The sequence below is a fragment of the Pristis pectinata genome, chromosome 6 (genome assembly GCF_009764475.1).
Source record: "Pristis pectinata isolate sPriPec2 chromosome 6, sPriPec2.1.pri, whole genome shotgun sequence".
NCBI lineage: Eukaryota > Metazoa > Chordata > Chondrichthyes > Rhinopristiformes > Pristidae > Pristis > Pristis pectinata.
The window spans coordinates 66,623,847-66,646,803 of NC_067410.1; the positions used below are offsets into that span (position 1 = coordinate 66,623,847).

Genomic DNA, 22,957 nt, shown 5'->3' on the forward strand with positions numbered 1-22,957 from the left:
TTAGCTCCCACATCTGATGTTATATTCCTTGTGATCAAAGAGTCTCTCTGACCTGAAGGACAGTAGTCAAGATTTGGTAGTTGTTCCTCATTAAACTCCTAGAACAACTTAACTTATTCAGGAGCAAGAGGATAAAAAAATCCTTTGAGGGAAAGACTTCCTCTGGGAAACGGTCTTTATCCTGGCTTCCTTACTGACAGACTGCAGAGCTTTGAATGCTCTTTGGGAGCTTACGTTGAGCTTTTGCGCTGTGTTAATGTACTGACCTTCTCTGACACTACCTGGATTTTATAATGCTGGGGCAGCCAATGACACAAGGGGTGTGCATTCCAATGCTACACACCACAGCGAGAGACTGGCAACATCAACGTTCTTTGAAATTAGAAGCTCATCCCAGGGAGTTCAGTTGTAAGATTGGAACAGAGAAGTTCTGTTCCAATCTTACAACTGGAACAGTTATAAGTCTTTTTTGCATTCTCTCCAGGATCTTTAGGAAGTGAGAAGTGTAAAGTGTTGCACATTCATAGCAAAGAATAAAGAAACACTTGGTGTATTGTGTTCAGTTCTGGTCGCATCATTATAGGAAGGATGTGGGAGCTTTAGAGAGGGTGCAGAGGAGATTTACCAGGATGCTGCCTGGATTGGAGAGCATGTCTTATGAAGATAGGTTGAGTGAGCTAGGGCTTTTCTCTTTGAAGAGAAGGAGGATGAGAGGTGACTTGATAGAGGTGTACAAGGTGATAAGAGGCATAGGTTGAGTGGACAGTCAGAGACTTCTTCCCAGGGTGACAATGGCTAATACGAGTGGGCATAATTTTAAGGTGATTGGAGGAAGATATAAGGGGGATGTCAGCAGTAAGTTTTTTACACAGAGTGTGGTGGGTACATGGAATGCACTGTTGGCAGAGGTTGTGGGGGCAGATACATTAGGGACTTTTAAGAGACTCTTAGACACATGAATGATAGAAAAATAGGCAGCTATGTGGGAGGGAAGGGTTAGATAGATCTTAGAGCAGGATAAAATGTCGGCACAACATTGTGGGCCAAAGGGCCTGTACTGTGCTATAATGTTCTATGTTCTAAAGACAACATAGACCAAAAAAAAAGCCCAATTCAAAAGGTGTGCAGAAGCAGAGAGGCCTGTGTCTGTATTGCTTAAATCCTTGAAAGTGGATTAGTAAAACGTAACAGACCCTGAATTCATAGAAAACAAAGTATGGTGAGCGGAATTGGATACACTACTACAGTTGTTGTCTCGGAAGTGTTTTGTACACTCTCAACAGAACTTTTTTGCTCTATGCCTCCATTAATGAATCCCAGACTCCTAGTTGCTTTCCTAACCATGCTCTCAACATGATATAGAGTCAAAGGTTTAAAGAGTCATAGTGCACAGAAACTGGCCCTTCAGCCCAAAATGTCCATGCCAACCTTTTTTGTCCACCTACACTGATCCCATTTGCCTGCATTAGGTCCATATAGCTTCTATTCCTTGAATATTTGTGCCTGTCTAAATGTCTCTGAAACATAGTTATTGTATCTGACTTCATCACCTGCTCTGGCAGCAAATTCCAGATATCAGCCACTCTATGTAAAAACAATGCTTTCCCCTAAAATCCCCTTTAAAATTCCTTCCTCTTCCCATAAACCTATGCCATCTTGTTTTTGATACCCCTATCATGGGAAAAATATTCTGAGTATCTACCTTACCAATGCTTCGTATAATTTTATATACTTCCTCTCAGGTCATCCATCAGCCTCCCTTGCTCCAGGGAAAACAAACCAAGCCTATTGATTCTCTCCCCATAAATTAAGTCTTTCAATCCAGGCAATATCCTTGGGATCTGTCCTATAGTGTGGCAACTGTAATTAAACACAATACTCCAGGTGTGGTCTAACCAGTGTTTTCTGAAGTTCTTTGGATTTTCAAGGATTAATAAACAAGTGACTCTGTTCCTGCCATGCCATTCCATCTATGTTGTCTGCTGTTTTCTGCCAAAATGCATTACCTCACACTTCTTTGTATTAAATTTCATCTGCCTAACCTGTTCATTCAGCCATCTTATCCATGTGTTCTTGCAGTCTATTGCTATCCTTCTCACTATTTAGCACACTTCCAAGCTTTGCACTGTTCGCAAATTTGGAAATTTTATCTTTCAGGTAGGTCATTAATATATACCAAAAAAGTGGTTCAGTACGGACCCTTGTCCATCAATGTCCACCATCCTCCCATCTGAAAAATAGCAATTTACATTTTGCATTCTACCTTTAAGCCATTTTCCATATCTGTGCACCTTGTGATGCTTTAATTCCAGGTGCCTTACTTCTGCTTACCAAATGACATCCATGGCATTGGCTTCATCATCATTCTGTCATACCCTCCTCATGATTAAATCAGTTCTATCTCTCCATAGCCCCCTTACTTTTATACTTCCTGAACCTGCTTCTTTTTTCGTCTTGATTTTCAGAAATGGCTAGAGACTATTGAAATGCTTTGCTTACTTGGATGCTTTTGCCATTGTATTATCACCTGTCCTCCAACACCATGAACAGTGTCACACTTGTGTACATGGAACATGCATCTAATTATGTTGGAGTTCAGATGATGTCAAATGCTGTGCATAATTTGTATTTCCCCACACATTGTTGTCTGTGTGTCAGTAGAGTTATGCATGGCCTAATTCTTTTGCAAGCGACTATTTAAATATATTACTTAAACCATTCCAGACAGAACAAACAGAACAGTGCAGCATTCAGGGCTAAGGTATTTATTTGGCAGGGGGAAGGTAAGACAACATTTAAGATGCTAAAGATCATTGAATTGAAATATCAATTAACCACTGTTGGAGGAATAGTGAGTCATTTGATTAAAGGCGGCACTATCAGATGTGATTATTTTCTTCTGCTGAAATTGGAGGGCGAAGTGTAGAAATGTACAGAGGAAATCTTCATCCCGTAGTGATTCACAGTCAGGCAGAGGATGTGCAGTGGTTCTGGCAGTTGTATTCCATAAAATAACATGGGCAACTGGAGCCCGAGTAAGAAATTGAGATATTATTTCAAGTAGATGTGGTTTCTGAAGCCACGGCGAATGGCACAATTTTGAGTTTAGTCATACAATCTAACAATGATTTACAGAATTATTTGAGCTCTGCTTTTACTCTGGCTTCACCAGAATTTCTCCTTCTTGAACTTGAACTTAGTGTGGTTGTGTTTTGCATATCATAATAATTGATTTATACCCATATTTTGTTCACAGTACTTTCACATTGGCTTTGATAAATGTTTGTCTTATAAATGCTAGATGGCAAGTCTGGCAAGATTAGGGAACCCTGGCTGATTGGGTATATTGAGGCTGGTCAGGAGAAAGGAGGCAAACGTCAGGCATAGGCAACTGGGATCAAGCGAATCCATAAGGCTTATGGGAGTACACTTCAGGAAATCAGAAGGGCAAAAAAGGGGACATGGGGAATCCTTGGCACATAAGGTAAAGGAGAATCCTAAAAGATTCTATAATATAAAAAGGTAAAGAGTAACTAGGGAGAAAATGTGCAGAGCCATGGAAGATGTGCGAGCTCTCAAATGAATACTTCTTGTCTGTATTTACTGTTGAGAAGGTCATGGAAGCCAGGGAATCAGGGAATAAAACAGTAATATCCTGAAACATATCAACAGCATGAAAGAGGAGGTGTTAGCAGTCTGGAGTTTGTCACAAACCAGCAACAAAAGAAACACACTGAGTCATGATTCAGTGTTAAAAACTACTTTATTAATAACTACTTATGATAATAAGAAAAATAAAAGTAAAAATGTTAGTACGTTAGAAGTAAAAATGTTAAACCTTGAACATTAACCCCAAAACTAAACTTCGTGTGTGTGTGGCAAAGTCCCAAACTCCAAGTCCAGGAATGGTTCTTAAAGTTCAGTTCAGCAAACCATAAGGTGAAACATGAGCAAAGGCTTCTTCAACAACCACCGTTGTCTGAAGATAAAACGTAGATGTAGAGAACATAGAGAGAGTAATCACGAAATCCAAATGTTCCACGATGGAACCCAATCGACACCTCAGCGTTTACTCGGTAGTGACTTCCTCACCCCGAAAAGCATCCAAATCGTGGCCATCCACACAAATACCTGTTTCCCTCTACAGGTCAGCAACAAAGTGAACTCCACCGGATTACTTCCAATTTCGATACGTGGATTGCAGTGACAGACACAGTTATTGTTTCTCATTCATCGATAGAGAAACTAGCAGGCTGGTGTCTCTCTCCCTTCTCTCTCTCTTTCTCTCTCTCTCTCTCTCTCTCTCTCTCTCTCTCTCTCTCTCTCTCTCTCTCTCTCTCTCTCTCTCTGACTGACTTCGACTGACCTCGTCAACAACGTCATTACGTCCTTTATTTTTTGTTGACGTAAGCACGCCACACACACACACACACACACACACACACACACACACACACACACACACGCACACGCACACACACACTACTAACTTTATCTTAAAGGGACATTCACTGAGTCCGTAACAAGTTGCATAAAGGTGGATAAATCCCTGGGGCCTGGCCAAGTATATCCTAGGACATTGTGGGAAGCAAGGAAGAAATTGCTAGGGCCCTGGCAGAGATCTTTGTATCTTCCTTAGCTGTGGGTGAGGTGCTGGAAGACTAGAGGGTGGCTAACGTTTAAGAAGGCTTGAAAGGACAAGCCAGGGAACTACAGGCTGGTGAGCCTAACGTCAGTGGTGGGAAAGTTGCTGGAGGGGATTCTGAGAGACAGGATCTATCCGCATTTAGAAAGTCAAGAATGGATGAGGGCTAGTCAGTATGACTTTGTGCATGGGAAATCATGTCTCACAAATTTGACTGAGTTTTTTTGAAAAGGTGACCAAGAGGATGGAAGAGGGCAGGGTGGTAGACATTGTTTATGTTGACTTTAGCACGGCTTTTGACAAGGTCCTGCATGGTAGGCTGGTCTGGAAGGTTGGATCTAGCCAACTGGATACAAAATTGGCTTGGTGGAAGGAGTCAGAGCGTGGTAGTGGAGAAATATTTTTCAGACTGGAAATCTGTGACTAGTGGTGTGTCGCAGGGATCAGTGCTGGGTCCCCCATTGTTTGTCATATATATTAACAATTTGGATGAGAACGTAGGTGGTATGATCGGTAAGTTTATGGATGACACCAAAATTGATGGTGTGTTGGACAGTGAGAAAGGTTGTCCAAGTTTACAACAGGATATAGATCAACTGGGAAGGTGGGCAAAAGAATGACAGATGGAATTTAACTTGGACATGTGTAAAGTGATGCATTTTGGGAAGTTAAACCAGGGCAGGACATACACGGTGAATGGTAGTATCCTAGGGAGTGTTGTGGAACAGAGAGACCTAAGGGGTACATGTGCATAGTTGCTTGAAAGTGGTGACACAGGTAGACAAGGTGGTGAAGAATGCGTATGGCACATTTGCCTTCATCGGATGGGGCAATGAGTACAATAGTTGGGTCATCATATTACAGCTGAACTAGACGTTGGTGAGGCTACACCTGGAATATTATGTGCAGTTCTGGTCGCCAGACTATAGGAAGGACGTGATTAAGATAGAGAGGGTGCAGAAAAGATTCACAAGAATGTTGCCGGGACTGGAGGGTTTGAGTTATAAGGGGAGACTGGATAGGTTGGAAATGTTTTCCCTGGAGCAAAGGAACTTGAGGGGTGACCTTACTGAGGTTTATAAAATCATGAGAGACATAGATAAGGTGGATGGTCACTGTCTTTTTCCAAGAGTAGAGGAGTTTAAAACAGGACATAGGCTTAAAGTGAGAGGGGAAAGATTTAAAGGGGACCTGCGGGGCAAGTTTTTTCACACAGAACCTGGTGGGTACATGGAACGAGCTGCCAAAGGAAGAGTTAGAGGCAGATATAATTACAGTGTTTAAAAGAAATTTGGACAGGTTCATGGATAGGAAAGGTTCAGAGGGAAGTGGGCCAAATGCAGGCATGGCATGGACGAGTTGGGCTGAAGGGCCTCTTTCCATGCTGTATGACACTATGCTGAGTAAAAACTTTGTCTTAACTGTACAGAGCTTTTTCTATACAAATTATATTTGCCTCTTTTATGACAAGTTGAACTTTGTACTGAACAGCATTTAAGAGGCTTGCATAAAACCCATTGATTGTTTATCTAGATGATGCCTTCCAAGTGATTAATTGCAAGTGTTTATCTTCAATTACAGAGTGCCTTTCATTTTCTTAAATTGAGATAATTATTCTTAATTATTTGCTTGCAGTGCTTAAAATACTTGTGAAAAGCTCTGGGAAAATAAAATAATATTGTATTGATATAGAATCTCCACTAATGTATCAAATCTCAACAAGGAGTTGGCAGTTAAATAGCTCTCAGCCTTCATTTGGCAATTAGACTTATTAATCACATTTTTTCCCTAGTGCTAGTGATCTAATAATGAAAGTGGACTCACTGTTGTCATCCAAGTCCAAAGGAGAAGCAAGGGTTGACCTCCAATTCTTTGAAGAACGACTGAGGTGAGCAGCAAGCGGACAAATATGTATTTATACTGTTGTACCTAGTATTTTACTCAGCTAGATATCAATTATGATTTATTTTTAAAACCATTATTTCTAATGATTAAATTAAAATTTTGACCATTATCTCTTACTAGTGCTATTAAATTACGGCCAAAAGAAGATCAGGTTTACTTTGAAGTAATGGCCATAACTGACCCTGTGACAAGAGATGCTCAGCGGCTTTCCCCGTTCCTATTGGTGAGTGCTGTTGGTAATGTTGCATGGAAGTTTTCCCCCATCTGTTCCACTGTGTCCTTCTGTACTCATCACCTTGTCTTTTCCTTTCATTACAGAAACTATTGTCATTAGAAATTTCTGCATCATGTGTAGGTTAATGCTTAATTTAAAAGAAAAGTCATTTGAGAATAGTCAGCCCAGCAGTACATTGGCTTTAACAGTATCTATTAAACCAGGTTGGAGTTGGGAATTTTGCAACAGGATTCAAAGGGAGTATGGCTTTGGGCAAGGAATAGGAAAAATGAGCATATGCATTAATGTCAAATCTTTCTGTGTCTGTCAGCAAAGTCGATTGTTTCACCTTCAGTGAATTACATTTTGTTTAGTAGCTAACATGTTTAAGAAAATATTATTTCATGACTGATGAAGTTATTGTAAGGCAGCAATCATAAGATTAATATACTGAAGTATGCAACTCATAAAGTATGAGACTACAGTGCTGAAGCTTTATCGTGCTCTGATCGTTCTATACCCATGTCCATTTCTGCTCATTGAGACGTGAAGAAAACAGCTGTTTGACGTGATATCTAGTGGTAGATATGTAAACTATTTGGAAGATTGGTGACAGAGCTCAGGCACATCTTTCTTGAAAGGAGAAGATTGAGAGGCAATTTAAAAAAAATAGTAAGTGGAATTAAAAATATAAATCCAGGGCACTGTTTTAAATTGAACTCAACTTGATACAAGGAAACTTGTGTTTAATGTAGCTGACATATTTTGATGCCAGGTATGAGCAACAGTTGATGAGAAGCATGATGGAGGCAAAAGCCATGGAATGATTCAAAAACCCTTTCAGTTTGATGGAAGCATAGATCTCTCAAAAATGATGAATGAGATGGAATAAATGACATCTTACATTTGTCCTTTTGTGAATGCAAAATCTATCTTGGGCAAATAATATTACTGTCCTAAAATGTTAATCTTGTTCACAATAGAAATTTAATTTGCCTGTCTACTTCAAAGATGTATCCCATTAACCTTGCTAGTTATGCTGTGCAGCCATACATGTTTGTAGAACAGAAGATTGCCTTTGAGCCCACTGCTCCCTTCAGCTCTTGACTAGTGCTATTTCAAAGATAATTTCATTGCTCGACACTCGCCATAGTTCTGCATCTTCCTCTATTTTAGATATTTGTCCAACAAAACATATAACATGTTTTCAATTTTCATAGGTTTTAAATCAATTGATCAACATGAACCTTCGAGTGTTTATGAACTGTCAAGCAAAACTTTCTGAAATGCCTCTGAAAAGGTAAAAATTTTATTTGTGTCAGGTAAAGCAACTACTTTTGACTGAGGGATATACTAATAATTGGGAAACTTCTGTGCAAGTATAAAGTTTCTATACATTTGCATTTTTCTAAGCTGAATTAATTTAAAGTAAGGAATTTTCCTTTGTCATATATGGGCTCAGCTTAACAAAGAACAAGGGTGTGCAACATCATCACGAGTGAATACTGTAGACAATGGAATAGAAATATTATGTTGTGCTGGTATTCTGATGAAAGAATGGTCTTTGATGAAGAACAAGGTGATTGGGCTGAGGAGATTATCTAGCGGGACTTTTATGCATTTTCTGAGCTGTGATAAGTGGTCTTCATGGTGCATTTAACTATCTTCTCTTGCACCAGTTATGCTTTAAGTATGGAGGATTTTCCTTTGATTTTCATTGAAAGATTTGTGAATCCCCTGTGCTGCTTTAACAGAGAGGCAGTTACTCTTGCTCTTCTCTGATATTCAACTCTGGATTAATGCTGGATCTGCATTTCTGTGCAAGTAATTATGTAAAATATATATTAAAAATACAGAACAAAATACTGCAAACAGAATGTGCTGAAAGGGCTAATTATCCTTAATAACCTTGGTTTCTGATTCACTCATAGATCTTGATATTGATGAATAAACCAGCAGCCCACACTGGGATTTCCTCCATCTGCTGACAGACAGTTTGTGGAAAAAAACTTTATCACATTTCAGCAGACTGCTACTTGTCATCTGTCATACAAATGCACATGCAAACATATGAATTTGGAGCCAGAGTAGGCCATTCGGCCTCTCAAGCCCGCTCTGCAATTTAATAAGATCATGGCTGATCTGACTGCAACCAGTCAAAGCAGCAACTCCTGTAAATTGTACATGTAGATTCTAAGATGAATCAAAAATGCATTTTGTAGCTTTAAGTGAATTACAGCTAATATTTGCAATTGTCCTTTGTAAAAGATAAATGAACAGCAGTTGTGCATAAACCAGCATACAGATCATTAAAATATACAACTTTCACAAATGAGTGATAATATGAAATGTAATAATTAGAATATTTTTATCAGATGGATTTTTTCAATAAATTTGATTTAGCATATTCATTTTAAGTAAACTAGTTCTTCCACAAAAGACTTTTGGAATTGTATTTAGAGCCATAGACCATTTAGCTTAGATAATTTAAATTTTGGCAAGGAGTCAAAAATATCTAATTAGTAATATAGAAATACTACTTCCAAAATTTTTTTAAAAGTATTATAATTTTATTTGATGACATAATGAATAATTTGTAGGTCATAATTGGTTTATCAGATTAATGTTCAGGATAATTTCCCTCATTTGTGTGCAAGCTGAAATCAAATAAAAAGCATTTGCCAGAATAAAGTATTGAGACCCATTCTACATGTAAATAGGGGCCCAGTCACTGTTTAAGATTCCTCTTCCAAAACCCTACCGTATATGCTGTAATAGTGTTCTTCTAGACACTTGGTATCCAACCTAACAATCCTCAAAGGATCTGTTTTAGTCTGTGTCTGGAAGGGCAAGTCTTAACATCTTGCCTTATGAAGACAAGCAGAAAAAAGTGCTTCACCTGGCCCCACATTAAGATTGAAGTTTACCTGCAGTAAAAAGGTGAGAACTGCCTACCAACTTGCTGTCCTCCAGTGTATTAGGTACTGGAGTGTGGGCTGGACTCAGTATGGAATTCTAATTTAAGCACGATTTAGTTTCTAGGTTAAGATATTTCATTACAATATCCTGAATATTTAAAAAGGTTGCAAGTGACCATACTTGATATTTGTTTTTGATGGACTCGGATTTCAGTGTTACCACATTTGTAGCCATTTTAGTTTATTCTGTAAACATGCTTTGATTGCAGGAATGTGTCTGTGTCATTTGTTGTTTATTGTCTATGATAATGGCAACATGTTTCCAAGAATGCAAACTTTTCCTTGAAATTAAATTGGTGCTGGTTTAGGTAGTTTGATTAGTTGTTGCATATCCTAATGTGATTTGTCATTGTGAAGATGCAGTGGAAATCGGGTTAGTTCAGTGTGCGTCTGGATTGCATTGTGGATGATGTGCTGGCAGACACAAGAATATTCCCAGAGTGGGAATGATAAAATTCAATTCAGGATAGGAAGGGCTGGGTTCAATGTCGGCTCAGGAAGGGCAGGGATCAGGGTGGGTGTTAGCTGCAGGGAATGGTCAGAAGGAAGTGTGACGCTAGTCTGGTAAACTGAGTTGTTGGGATCATGTCTGGATTTAGAAGTTGGAGGGTTTGGGGCAAAGCTGCAAAATGGGGGTGGTTGTTGTTGGAGGAGGGCTGGGTAAACATATTACTTAATCTCAAGTAATTTCAGATTAAGTCTAAAGTCTCTCAAGTGCAATTAAGGTCTCCTTCTGTACATTTGGACAGGAGGCACTGATGGATGTGCAGTTGTAGATGAAACTTCCAAAGAGGCTTCCATTTGTGTATTGACTAAAATTGCATGTGTTCAAGGTCCTGTGTACATAAATCATCAGGCATATGGAAAACACAGAAGGAAAAGTGCTGACAATGCATCTCCTAGTAATTTTATTCTTAAATTTTATTTTTCGTTGAGATTGAATCATGGAGCTCACAAAAATGTCACACCATGTGATCTAGCTTCTAAACACTGATGTTTGTCATTCACTACTGTATTAGATTTAGTGGTGCACATTACTTGCCTGTAAACTGCAAATAAATGACTGTGATTTAAGACTTTGTTGCCTTGAAAGTCATCCCTGGTCAGCCAATGTGCTGCATGTGCTCTGCCTCTGAAATTCACTTCTGTTATAGCCAGTGGACCAGAGAAAAATGTGCTGCTACTATATATGATATGTTTTCTGCAAGGGCTTGAACTTCTAGGTCATCAGAATTTACATTTTGTAAGAAATAAGTGGAGCTAGAATTAAATAAATATCTTCACTCTATTTTGCAGCATTTACCGGTATGTTCTGGAACCCGAGACCACATTCAAAGCAGACGGCAGTTTTGCTCCTGGTCCAGTTGCCAAATTCTTAGACATGCCTCAATCTCCTCTCTTCACGCTTATCATAAACACCCCTGAAAGCTGGATGGTGGAGTCTGTACATACCTCATATGATCTCGACAATATTTATTTGGAAGAGGTGTGTCTATATGAATACCTTTCTTTACATCTATGAACGTGATCAATTATATGGATGTGAAGTCATACAAAGTAAAGAAGGCAACTATCATTGGTGCAGGGGTATTTTGAAAAGAATGTACAGAGATGGATAGTTATATTTGTATACTTTAAAAATGAAATTCTTATTTGGTGATGAGTGAAGTTATGCTATACCATTTTAAATTATTGATCGTTCTCAGCGGGAACTCTGGCCAATTTTGGGTCCCACATTTCCCACATGATGTCAAGTCTTGGAGATGATACATAATCGATTTTTTGGAATTATACTCAGGATGAGGGACTTCAGTCATGTTGCAAACTTAGAGAAATGAGTATAATTCTCCAATAGGGCAGAGGAAGTGAAGGGATGAATTAACAGAGTTGCTGGAATTGGAGGGGTTCTGATTGAGAAAATAAAGATAAACTGTTTTCAATGGTGGGTGAGTTTGTAACCTGAGGGCATGAATTTGAGGTAATCAGCAAAATAACAAAGGATGCAATGAGAATTAATTGCACACATTGAGTTGCTTTCATCTAGAAAACACTACTTGAAAGGATTGTAGAAGTGGATTCAACAGTGACTTTCAAAAGGAAATTGAATGTATTCTTCAAAAGGGGAAAAAAAAGTGCAGGGTTGTGGAGAAAGAGAGAAGTAGAACTAAATGGATACTTCTTCATAAGAAGTGGCACAGATGTGATGTGCGTCTTTTCCTCTGCAATAATCCATTATTCATAGTTGAACCAGCTTTTACAATCATCAGGAATGAAGGTTTAGTTGCACAGAAACTCTGCTGCACTCAGTGGGGTGTGCTGGAATAGTGCAGAGACTGGGGCTTAATGATTGTTTTGGTTGTTAGCCCACTCCATCAAGCTTCATCTGTGACTGAGGGCCATGACAGACACAGCATTACATGCTTTCATTATTTCGCCTGGTCCTTTTCTCCTACGCTGCATCTAGGAGCTTAGTTGGGGGGGGGGGGGGGGTGGGAGAGGAGGTGCTTCAAATTGCATTTAGTGGAGAGGGGGTGGGGCTGCGATAGGGTGCACGTTGTGTGGGACAGGAAATCAGGAGAGAGGACAGATGTATTGTTCTTTGTTGAGGAGAGGAGCTAGGATTAGCTGGGAGTTTGAGGGGTAGCAGGCCTCAAATTGGGTCGAGAGTGGGCAGGGAGAAATGGGACCAGTAGCAAAGAAAAGAGAGTCTGCCAGTTGGAGTGGAGGGTATTTGGATGTGGGGGCCCAAGTATCTATCTGGGATTGTTAGGGCTGGTTGTTTTAGTGGGGAAGGGGGCAAGGAGGTGGCAAAGTACTTAAATTGCTGTGTTAAGTACTTAGCCTCACAGTGTCTCAGGAATTCATTTACATTGTCCTGGGACTGCCCAACAACTGGACAGTATGTTTCAAGTTCCCTGGGAATTCTCCAAAGGGAGTACTATATTGGGAATGACATCTTCCAATCTGTTCCTGATGTTGTGATTGTATCGGGGTGGCAAGGGTGACTTGTGCCAAGGTGTATGTAGTCTGAATTTGAATTTGACAAGTGATGTAAGAGCTTAGAAAAACAGTTATCATGTTTTGCCTCAGAAAAGAATTACTTTGGGGTATATAACACTGGGAAAAAAACAGCATCATGCAGTTGATTTTCCAAGCATATAACTGTTCCCGAAGAAGTACCAAAGCATACAAATCTCTCATTTTGATTCTCTATTTCCAGGTTGATGGAGGAATAGCAGCAGAGTATGAATTGGAGTATCTTTTGTTGGAAGGACATTGTTATGATGTTTCAACAGGACAACCACCCAGAGGTCTCCAGTTCACTCTGGGTACAAGTGCAAACCCTGTAATCGTAGACACAATTGTAATGGCAAACTTGGTAGGAGGTCACAGTTCTTTACATACATTAATATAAATCCTAATCAAAGTTTTCAATATGTGCTCTGTCCATGACAATTGTTTGCTGTGAATGTCCATTGTTTCAATCATTTTGCATTGAATGTCTCTCTTTTCTGCTTGAGTTGAATCTTTTATTCTCTTTTCCAATCCCTTCTGTTCATTATTCTCATTGTGCAAACTCCACACCCTCCCAAAAATCGCAATTAGCTACTCTCATAAGATAATTTCTGGGGACCAGAGGCCATAACTCCCAAATAAAGGGGACACAGAGTGAGAAGCTGTTATGCTGTTGCTTTAAATGAAAGTGCTAAATTGTGGATTATCATTTGATCCTATAAACCATTACAGCAGAATACGCATTAAAGTTTTCAGGACATCTAAAATATGTTTGTAATCCTATGCTTCTGGACCTTAATGTTTTCCAGCTTTGCTTCTACTACTTCTATGCAACATTCACTCCAACTAGTACACTTCCGGTCTCTTCCCAATAAGTTTAACCCCTGTGCACTTCTCGGTCCTGTTTTATCCCACACCTTTCAGCAAATGTCCGACCTCTCATTCCAGTACTGAGATGCAGCTACCATTAAAAATGGGCTGCATTCTCATGTTGAATCCCTGTGCCATTCAAAAACTCCTGACTGTCATCGTTTGCTCAAAAGTAATACTTTCTTAATCCCCCAACTCCTTCCAGATTTTCCTTTTTTTAGTCACATGGAGCATAATTTGTTGCAATTAAACAGCACAGAACTGTTCAGAGTTTTAAAAGTACAGTATTATTTCAATGGAAATTAGTTATTAAGAATTGAATTTGCTTTTATTGAAAGAACCACAATGTTAATTGGAATAAAGGTGACTATGTTGAAACTGAATATCCATGCTGCTTTTCTCAACAGGGCTACTTCCAGTTAAAAGCCAACCCTGGTGCCTGGATTCTCAGACTAAGGAAGGGAAGATCAGAAGATATTTATAAAATTTACAGGTATAGTACCCCTGATTCCATGGTCTATTAGGGGTCCAGTGGGAGACCCATGTGGCATTACTCATAACCTCCCCTGATATCCCCTCCCCTCTCTCCCTGGAGTGATCTTTTTAAAAGTACTGGCCTACTTCTGGTGGGTCAGTGTGGGAATACTGCGGTAGCTGCTTGTTCTATCAAGAAGCAGCATCTGTGAAGTGATGTGTTGGGTTTTAATGCTCTTAAAATAAAGCAAAACGCTGACCACTTCTTAAAGCAAGGATTTCCCAATTTCAACATTTTATGTAGTAGCAACTTCTAATTTTAATAATTTGTGATTTTTTTTCTTCCTCTGAAGTCTATATATTTGTCTCATTATTCAGTCATGATGGAGCAGACTCTCCTCCTGGTACTGATGAAGTAACTGTTGTTCTTGACAGCTTCAAAAGCAAAATTATTAAAGTGAAGGTATGTTTATTGCAAGTATTTAAATATGGATTAAAGGGGTGAAATGGTGAATTATTGAAGACCAAACACTGTGAAGTTTGTTCTCAAAGTATTGATTTACCTTTCAGTGATACTCTGTTTACAGTGTACTTTCACAAGTCTGTGTCTTGTGTATTGTGTAGATTGAGAACAAAAGTCCAAACTGGAATATTTGATTAACACAGCAGGTCTGTTCTTGCCTGTAAAGGAATCTTCAACATTCAGGCCATACTTTCGGTTCTAATGGAATTCATTAAGCCCTTTTCATGGAGTTGAACACAAGGGAACATTTAAAGGTCAATAAGTCTGTTCAAAATTAAGTTGATTGAGGAGCTGTTTTTAGCATATGGAAGTTAATTTCTTGTATGGGTTACATATATAAATCTGCATCTGTGAAGACCATATAGCTACGAGCAGTACAGCAAAAGAAGAATATAATTCACTGAAGGTGGAAAACAAATAGCTGATTTATTGGAAATGATTGATTTCTGAATGGGACAATTCCATTGATGAGCAGTGGTATTGATATGCCACTAGGGAATTCCTGATCCTAGATTACGTCTAGTGAAGTTGATGAGCACACTTCTTCATGGAAGAATCCTCTAGCAAGAATTATTTAAAGATGACATTGATTTAGAATCATGAGTTGCCATTTCTTCAAGAAGAGGAACTTATTAGAACTTGAATCCATAGTCGGTGTCAACAGAGATTTAACTGATCATTATACATTATTTGGTAAAACTCATTGGAAGAAAATGAAAATTTGGATATAATTTATAAATTGAGGACTAGATTAAACTTGCTGTTTATCAATGCAATGAGTTTTTTCTTTGTAGTTGCATGTGGCTGATTTAAAACAAAATAACTTGAAAGCCACACTAAAGTGTCCATCATGCCAGTTTCTCACCCATGTCAAGAGGTGCTTGATTAAACTGGCACATTCTCCAGCTTTTCTACCGCTTTGTTCCTCCTATTTGGCTTGGGAAGCTGCTCGATAGCTGGTCGTGGATTTAAATGAATAATGCATGTGCAACTGCAATGCACTTTGGTCTTGAACACCTTTCTAATGTTTGCAGAAGTGTTTTAGGTAGTTTGAGAAGTGACAATTTCAGAATTAAGCCATGAAGATAATCTGATTCTTCAAATCAGAGCCCATGATTATTTTGCATTTTTGCAATATTAAGTTCCAGCGCCTGCTGTTTCTCAGCAATCAATTACTTTCTTTATTTCATTAAGGTCATTAGGTGTTTAATGCACAGAAACTGCATTTCTTCAAAATGTGTTAAAATAGAGACCATAGAATTAATTGTTTTGCTCTGCTTCTGTAGGTCCAAAAGAAACCCGAGAAAATGAACGAAGAACTCCTCAGTGATGGAAATGCCGAAAATGAAGGTTTCTGGGAATCCATTAAAAGGCAGGGACACTTTTGGATCTTATTGGAAATATAGAGTTTGTATTATTATATTAATTTTTAGCACAACAGTTGTTAATAGGAAAAGTCTAAGTCAGAAAAATTTTGTCAGCATTTGTCACTCTTTAACACATGAGCTGTTTCCATTTCTTTTTATCTGCTACGGATATGTAGAAGCACACAAGAGAACAAGGACATATTGCACAATTCCGTATGAAATAAATTTTACTGAGCATATTGCTGTTGGCAAAATTGAAATTAATTTATCACAAATTTGCAAATTTGTATTGCCACTTCACTGTAGAGATGGTAATCTACATGACTCAGGTTACCATAAGTTAAAGAGCATCTTTTTAACGCTGTTAAAGCCCTGTAGAAAACACCATTAGATGGAATATATACGTCCTCTTAACTTGGTTCCAGTCTCAGGAAAATTATACTGTTTGTATCTGTAATGTTTTACATATCAGCCTCTCTGTGGCCTCTTCCTATTTCATTGCCCAATATTGACCTTCAGGATTCCATGTGCTGAGTTAGATGCATTTTACTCTATACTTCAGAATATACCATGGCCTTAGCATTCCCCCTGCTATAAGAGTGAACTATTTTCCCCATTTAATATACCTGTGCCCTCTTGAGTGTAGAATTTAGGTTAATATGCCACAGATCCAAACATCTTTAATAAGTCATTATTTAGATGCCATCAGGAGGAATTTTTATTCCATAAATCTCAACCCAGTCTCCAGGGAGATGAAAAGCCAGTCTCTCTAATCTATTTTACCATATCATAGCCTAATCCTTATGTTAATATTTCATTTAAAAATTGATCAGAATATATGTTCTGTTTTCACAGAGGATTCACAGGAGGTCCAAAATCTGAAGAATTAAAATTGGACAAGGAAGATGTCATTAATATCTTCTCAGTTGCATCAGGTCATCTGTACGAGAGGTTTCTAAGGTCAGTTAGATATATCTTCCCTGATATATTATCTCTTAGAGATTCATTTTGACTCCTAATAATTTTATCTATCCTCTGATTTGGAACTGTATTCAGAATATTCATGGGTTCTTTAGATTTTCGATTTTGTGGAAACAGAGTAGCAGGAAGAAGAAATGTCTTGATCTCTGAAAGACAGCTTTGAATGTTCAGGTTACTGTGGCCCCATCAGATAGGTTTAGATAAATTGGATATCTCAATTTACAAAAGAATCAGAATACATTAAGGGCATTAAGTTGCCTTGATGTTTTGATGGCTAATTCCAGTACATGATACTGACCCTTAGGGAGCAACAAAGCGTCAGGTTTCACCCCTGGTACTCATGGAGCCAGATCACAGATTGCTTTCTGCCATCAGCACGAAAAAGACAGTAAAGTTTATGCAAATAAGGGCCATCCATTTTATAGACGTACACATCATGTCTTACATTAAAAAGGATTGAGGTTGAATCACCTTTTCTCCCAATTCAAAATAATGAATTCATTTTTCGCAAATGATGAAACAAAATTATGTATCCTTCCAATTTACCATTGTGTGTTCCAAGTACACCTCTCTGCTTAGAATTTTTTGTTATGAATTCTAAGTATTCCACTTTGAGGTTCAAATATGTTTTAGACTTACTTTTCATTATCAGCTTTTTAGATACGGAGTTTAGATACACTGAAAATGTGCAAAGCATGATCTCTATTGTAGGGACCATGAACATATTTCAGCTCATCATTAATAAGTTTGTGCTAATGGAGAAGTATATTTTACAATTTGCTGCAACATCTATTTATTTGGGTATCTATTGAGTGAGTTTCATATTTCTTAGGATTGATGATTCTGAGGGGGGTGGTTTCATAATTTCAATATTCCAATAAGACTTGCACAGGTATGTCAGCATTAGGAGATCTTGATTGACACAAGAGTGTAAATATGTCAAAATATCAGAAGAGGAGGAAGGGAATAACATTTCTAAATTTATCAGCAAATTTTACCAGTATCACATTTAAGTTGTTCAGGTTTCACGCATTTCATGTCCTTTACACATCCATAGTTATAGTCTAATTTATAGTTTGGACTTGGTCCTAATTTCAAACCATTGGGTTGTAATGAATTTTTTAAAAGGTACCTGCATTTTTTTTGTAGGAGGCAGTCTTTCTAAGATATGTATAATTAGCTCTCTATCTTCCATTGCCCTGCAGAATAATGATGCTGTCTGTCCTGAAGCACACTGAAACACCAGTGAAGTTCTGGTTCCTTAAGAATTACCTCTCGCCCACATTCAAGGTTTGTAAGAAGAATTAATCAAACTCTAGCATGATTAACAAGATGGAAAATACTATAGCTCAGTTCAGTATTAATGTAGGAATTGCAGTGTTACTATGTCTTTTCAAATCTTTTTTTTAAATAATATTAGCCACTTCTGATCATTATGAGTATGTTCCAAATATTGGAACTACTTAAAACAAGAATCATAAAATAAAAGTTAACTAATGTCTCTTTCCAAATGGTTTGTACACAGTTGAATTTAAGAATTTTAGGTTTGTTTGCTATATTATATGAAATCAGAAGCACTTAGCAGATCCTTCAAGGGATATGAACCAAATGGGACTAGCTTGGGACTGGCACCATGGTTGGCATGGATGAGTTGTGCCGAAGGGTGTTTCCATGCTGTATTACTCTATGACTCAAAGTCATCCAGCATCTGTGGAAAGAAAACCAGTTAACTTTTCAGGATGAAGACCCTTCATCAGAAGGGGAAAAGTGAGAAAACACGTTGGTTTCAAATTGCAGAGAGGGTGTGAGAGGGATGAATAGGACAAAGGGGGTATCTCATAGGGTTGGTATTATGATATACTGTTTACCAAGTCTCCTGGCCACTGACAGATAGGGTCAGAGTGGGATGGAGAAGTGAAGTGACAAGCAAATGGAAATTCAGGGTCACCTCTGCGCTCTGAACAAAGGTGCTCTGCAAAGGTTCTGCCTCAGTGCTTTTGTTAAATGATGACTGCAGGAATATTCCTTCACCGTCTTTCTTGGCAGACATCGGGAACTATATTTGACCAGTCAATTTTACATGTCCCACTGATGCTATTGGCAAAGTATGCAATGCCTTCACAGAGATGGGCACAGCAGTAGGAAACCAGCAATCATTTCATACATTGGCCTAACGCTAAAGTCCTCGGACGTGTGGCCAGATGTTGCACATTTTGTGCTGTCACTCAGTACTCCTATTAGAGGGCAGTTTCAGATGTTAGGCAGGAGAAGGCTTGCTCAGGTCTGTGCTTTGATCAGGGGTTGGTGGGGTTGGAAGCAGAGGCATCGTCACTTGGCAGTTTAGAAGGTGGGGTGGGGGGACTACGTTTCACGACTCACAGTACAGCTGTTGGAGGGATGGCCAGGAGACCAGTCATTGCAGGGGATGCATCAGGGACTGGCAGTTCAGAGGAAAAAAATGGGTGGGAATTGAGTGCCATTACTCTGGAAGAAGGAAGCTGAATTGGAAGCAGCAGTTTCATACAGGTGTGATATAGAGTTGGAACTTCGATAGTCACAGGGTGAGCTGTTGATTGCGGGTGGTGGTGTTTGGTGGACCAGGGAGTAAGGACTGATGTGGCATTAGGTAAGTGTAAATTGTAGCATCCTAATCTGGCTTGGTGCTGGGAAAACCACATTGTCGTCAGAGTGCCAGACAACAGCCGCTCCTGGACAACGTTATCCAGGTTCATCTGCACTTCTCCAGAAGGAGTATTGCACAAGGGAATGACATTGTCAGGGATGCAGGGGTACCTCATGCCCAGTAGAATTTCAGGAGTGATGCAAGAAGATCTAGAAACAGCTGTTACTGTGTTTCACTCCAGAAGAAAATCAGTTTTCAATATCATATTGCTGAGAAAAACAATGTTTCACAATTAAATTTCAAGTCATTGATGATATGAAATGGAAGGATTTTTCTTCTCTAGTTCAATATTCTTCTCCTTGTGCGTAATAGATGACTGACCAACAGATGCTTGAAAAGAATGCTGTTACTACATTTGATACTTCAATAATATTTTTCATCCTAGTTCCCCTTCCTAAACTGAGCTAAGCAGATATCCCAGTATAAGGGCCACCTCATTTGGTCATTATTTTAAAGTCCAAATGTAAGCTTTAATGTAAACTGTATGTTACAGCTTAACCTGACATGGAATTTAAAAAAAAACTGCAGGTGCTGGAAATCTGAAATAAAAGCAAAAAATGCTGGAAAAACTCAGCAGGTCAGGCAGCACTTGTGGAAAGAGAAATGGTTAATATTTCAGGTCAAAGACTCTTCATTAGAACTGAGAAAGAGAGAGCAAGTTTGTCCAGGTTGCAGGTTAGGTTAGTTTATTGTCATATACATCAGGGTGCAATGAAATTCCTTGTTCAATTGAAGCTCACAGTGTAAATAGTACACATGGTAACAATAAATACAACAGTAAATACAATAACAAGTGCAAAACAGCAGAATGGTGCAAAGATTGTCGTACAATCTGAAGTAGTGCAAGAAATTACTCAAGTGATAATAGCAGAATAACAGAGAGGTAGAGTTAAGAGTATGAGAACATGGCAACACCACTGGGAAGAGGGTGTGAAAGAGGTGATTAGTTCAGGAGTCTGAAAGCAGGTGAAGGAGGGCAGTGGGTAGAACAAGAAGGATGTCTATAATAGGTTGAAATAATTTTGTCATTATATGGACAGTTAAGCTCCTTTGAGTAATGTATTACAAATGTTATGAAGTCTGGGTGATGTTGTATACTATGGCCTCCTCAGGCCAGAATCAACAACTGAAAGAGTAAAAAGGAATAGAGGAATGGCAGGCAAAGTGACCATCCTGATACAAATAGAAAGAAAGAAAGCAAATTATAAAGTTGGAGAACTCACTGTTGAATCCTGCAGGATGCAACATGACTAGACACTTTTTATGGAGTTAAAAAGTTGTTTCACAGAAGTGAATCATGTTAAATAATGTGACCTTGGTTAGTTGCCAATGTGTTTGTGGTGAATTGATGAACTGCAGAATTTGAATCCCATTGCATTTTATGTTCTGCTCACAGTGTACTACTATTTTTTGTAGGAATTTATTCCACACATGGCAAAGAAGTATGGTTTCCAGTATGAACTGGTGCAGTACAAGTGGCCCAGGTGGCTTCACCAACAGACTGAGAAGCAAAGAATCATCTGGGGTTACAAGATCCTCTTCCTGGATGTGCTTTTCCCACTGGCTGTTGACAAGATCTTATTCGTGGATGCTGATCAAGTAATTTTTTAAGATATAAATTTTTGATTACTAGTTAAATATTTATCATACTTAAGACCCCCTGAAGTAATTTGAAGTTTATGCAAACCTGGATAGTAAATACTATTAGCCGATGGCAAGTAGAAATATCACAGTTTAAGACACTGGAACCCTTGCCATATCTGTTTTTGTATATTTCAGCAGTTGTATAGAAGATATAGGACTCCTAATGTTCCAGATTTTAGAGAAAGCTTAATGCAGCGCTGAAATCTCATTGTAACATAAGTACTTTTCTCTGATACGTATCATATGTTTCATGAAGTTTGAAGCAGCAACAGTGGCTGGACACATTTCCATCCCGCTTTATCTATCAAAACTTTTCACCATCCTCCTAATTCCCCAGATACCATTGAATCCCTACTATAACTATCAACTCCCTTTCTTCATTTGTGAGTCCAGACAATGAACATTAGCAGACAGTTTGACCATAGAGGGTATTATAGACAAGTCCGTTAATGTACTCAGTAGGTCCCCAGCATGGATTACTGAAAGGCAATCAGAGTTGAGAGCTTGGATTATTAATTCCCACTTTTACCCGGAGGTATGTAAGTCACTTAGTATCCCTTATGCTGCCCATCTGAAATTGACAAACTTTCTAAGTACTGGGTACTAAATGGCTGGTCTTTGCAGTCTGCAAGCTCAGTTGTTCAATGTCTTAATTGATATTAACCAATAAGGTTATCAAGCATCTGTTACTACCTGACAAAACAGATCATTTCTGTGGACAAGGCATGTTGCCAAACCGATTTCTGCCCCTTTGTGTCCAGTTCTTGGAAATATGGACGAGTAGAGCTCAATTAAAGAGCCTGCATGAAAGGATTGTTTTAATAATTTAAATAAATTGCTTTCCATTTGAATCCATTCCATTACAATTCCTGAACAGAACTCCACAATAAAGCTCCATTAAGAGTGTTTTCAGTTTGCTTTCAGGTAATGAGAGTTTGCACTGAGCTTTTAATTTAGATGCAGATGGAGCTGCAGTACAGTACCCGAGACTTTGACATAATATGGATCTCTAGAAGGAGGCTTCTAGGCAAAGTGATTTTTCAGTCATAACAATGGAAGTTGAAATTGTGCTGTTGAGATTTACTGTATTTCGTGCAATGTCTTTGTTACTTTTAACAGCATCACTGACTTAATTTTAAAAGGGTCATGGAATGGTTGAAACCAGTTCCTTGCTTTTTAATGCACAATGAATCTCAAGGTTCTTTCCTTGATCAACTTACCTTTTTTTCTCACAGATAGTACGTGCTGACTTAAAGGAGCTACGTGAGTTGGACCTTGAAGGAGCTCCCTACGGTTACACTCCTTTCTGTGATAGTCGTAAGGAAATGGATGGATATCGGTTCTGGAGATCAGGTTATTGGGCGAATCATCTGCAGGGAAGAAAGTACCACATAAGGTATGATCTTTGCAGCTTAACAATAGATGTTATTGATCATGAGACATTAGACCTTTATCTGACCTGTTGATATTTTAATATTAAACTGTAATAGTATAATTATTATATTTTTAATTCATTGGTTGTAAAGTGCTTTGGACCATCCTCAGGATGTGAAAGACAAGAAATAGATAGAAGATTCCCTGTGTTTATGATCTCCATCTGTAAGATCTCTATCTGTTTACTTTCTGATTTGTCACTGCTTTTATGGGTCTTCGGAGGC

General features: G+C 38.6%; 1 protein-coding gene across 2 annotated transcripts in view; it reads left to right on the plus strand.

Annotated features, from left to right (window-relative positions):
- uggt1 (UDP-glucose glycoprotein glucosyltransferase 1) overlaps positions 1–22,957 on the plus strand; it is a 116,314-nt gene that overhangs the window by 69,870 nt on the left and 23,487 nt on the right. For both annotated transcript variants that reach the window (XM_052017697.1, XM_052017698.1), the window contains 12 exons: positions 6,438–6,533; positions 6,671–6,773; positions 7,985–8,064; positions 11,039–11,228; positions 12,963–13,121; positions 14,035–14,120; positions 14,480–14,564; positions 15,911–15,996; positions 16,847–16,951; positions 18,178–18,262; positions 21,072–21,254; positions 22,535–22,695. In XM_052017697.1, coding sequence (XP_051873657.1) covers positions 6,438–6,533; positions 6,671–6,773; positions 7,985–8,064; positions 11,039–11,228; positions 12,963–13,121; positions 14,035–14,120; positions 14,480–14,564; positions 15,911–15,996; positions 16,847–16,951; positions 18,178–18,262; positions 21,072–21,254; positions 22,535–22,695 — 1,419 coding nt within the window. The remainder of the gene's footprint in view (positions 1–6,437; positions 6,534–6,670; positions 6,774–7,984; positions 8,065–11,038; positions 11,229–12,962; positions 13,122–14,034; positions 14,121–14,479; positions 14,565–15,910; positions 15,997–16,846; positions 16,952–18,177; positions 18,263–21,071; positions 21,255–22,534; positions 22,696–22,957) is intronic.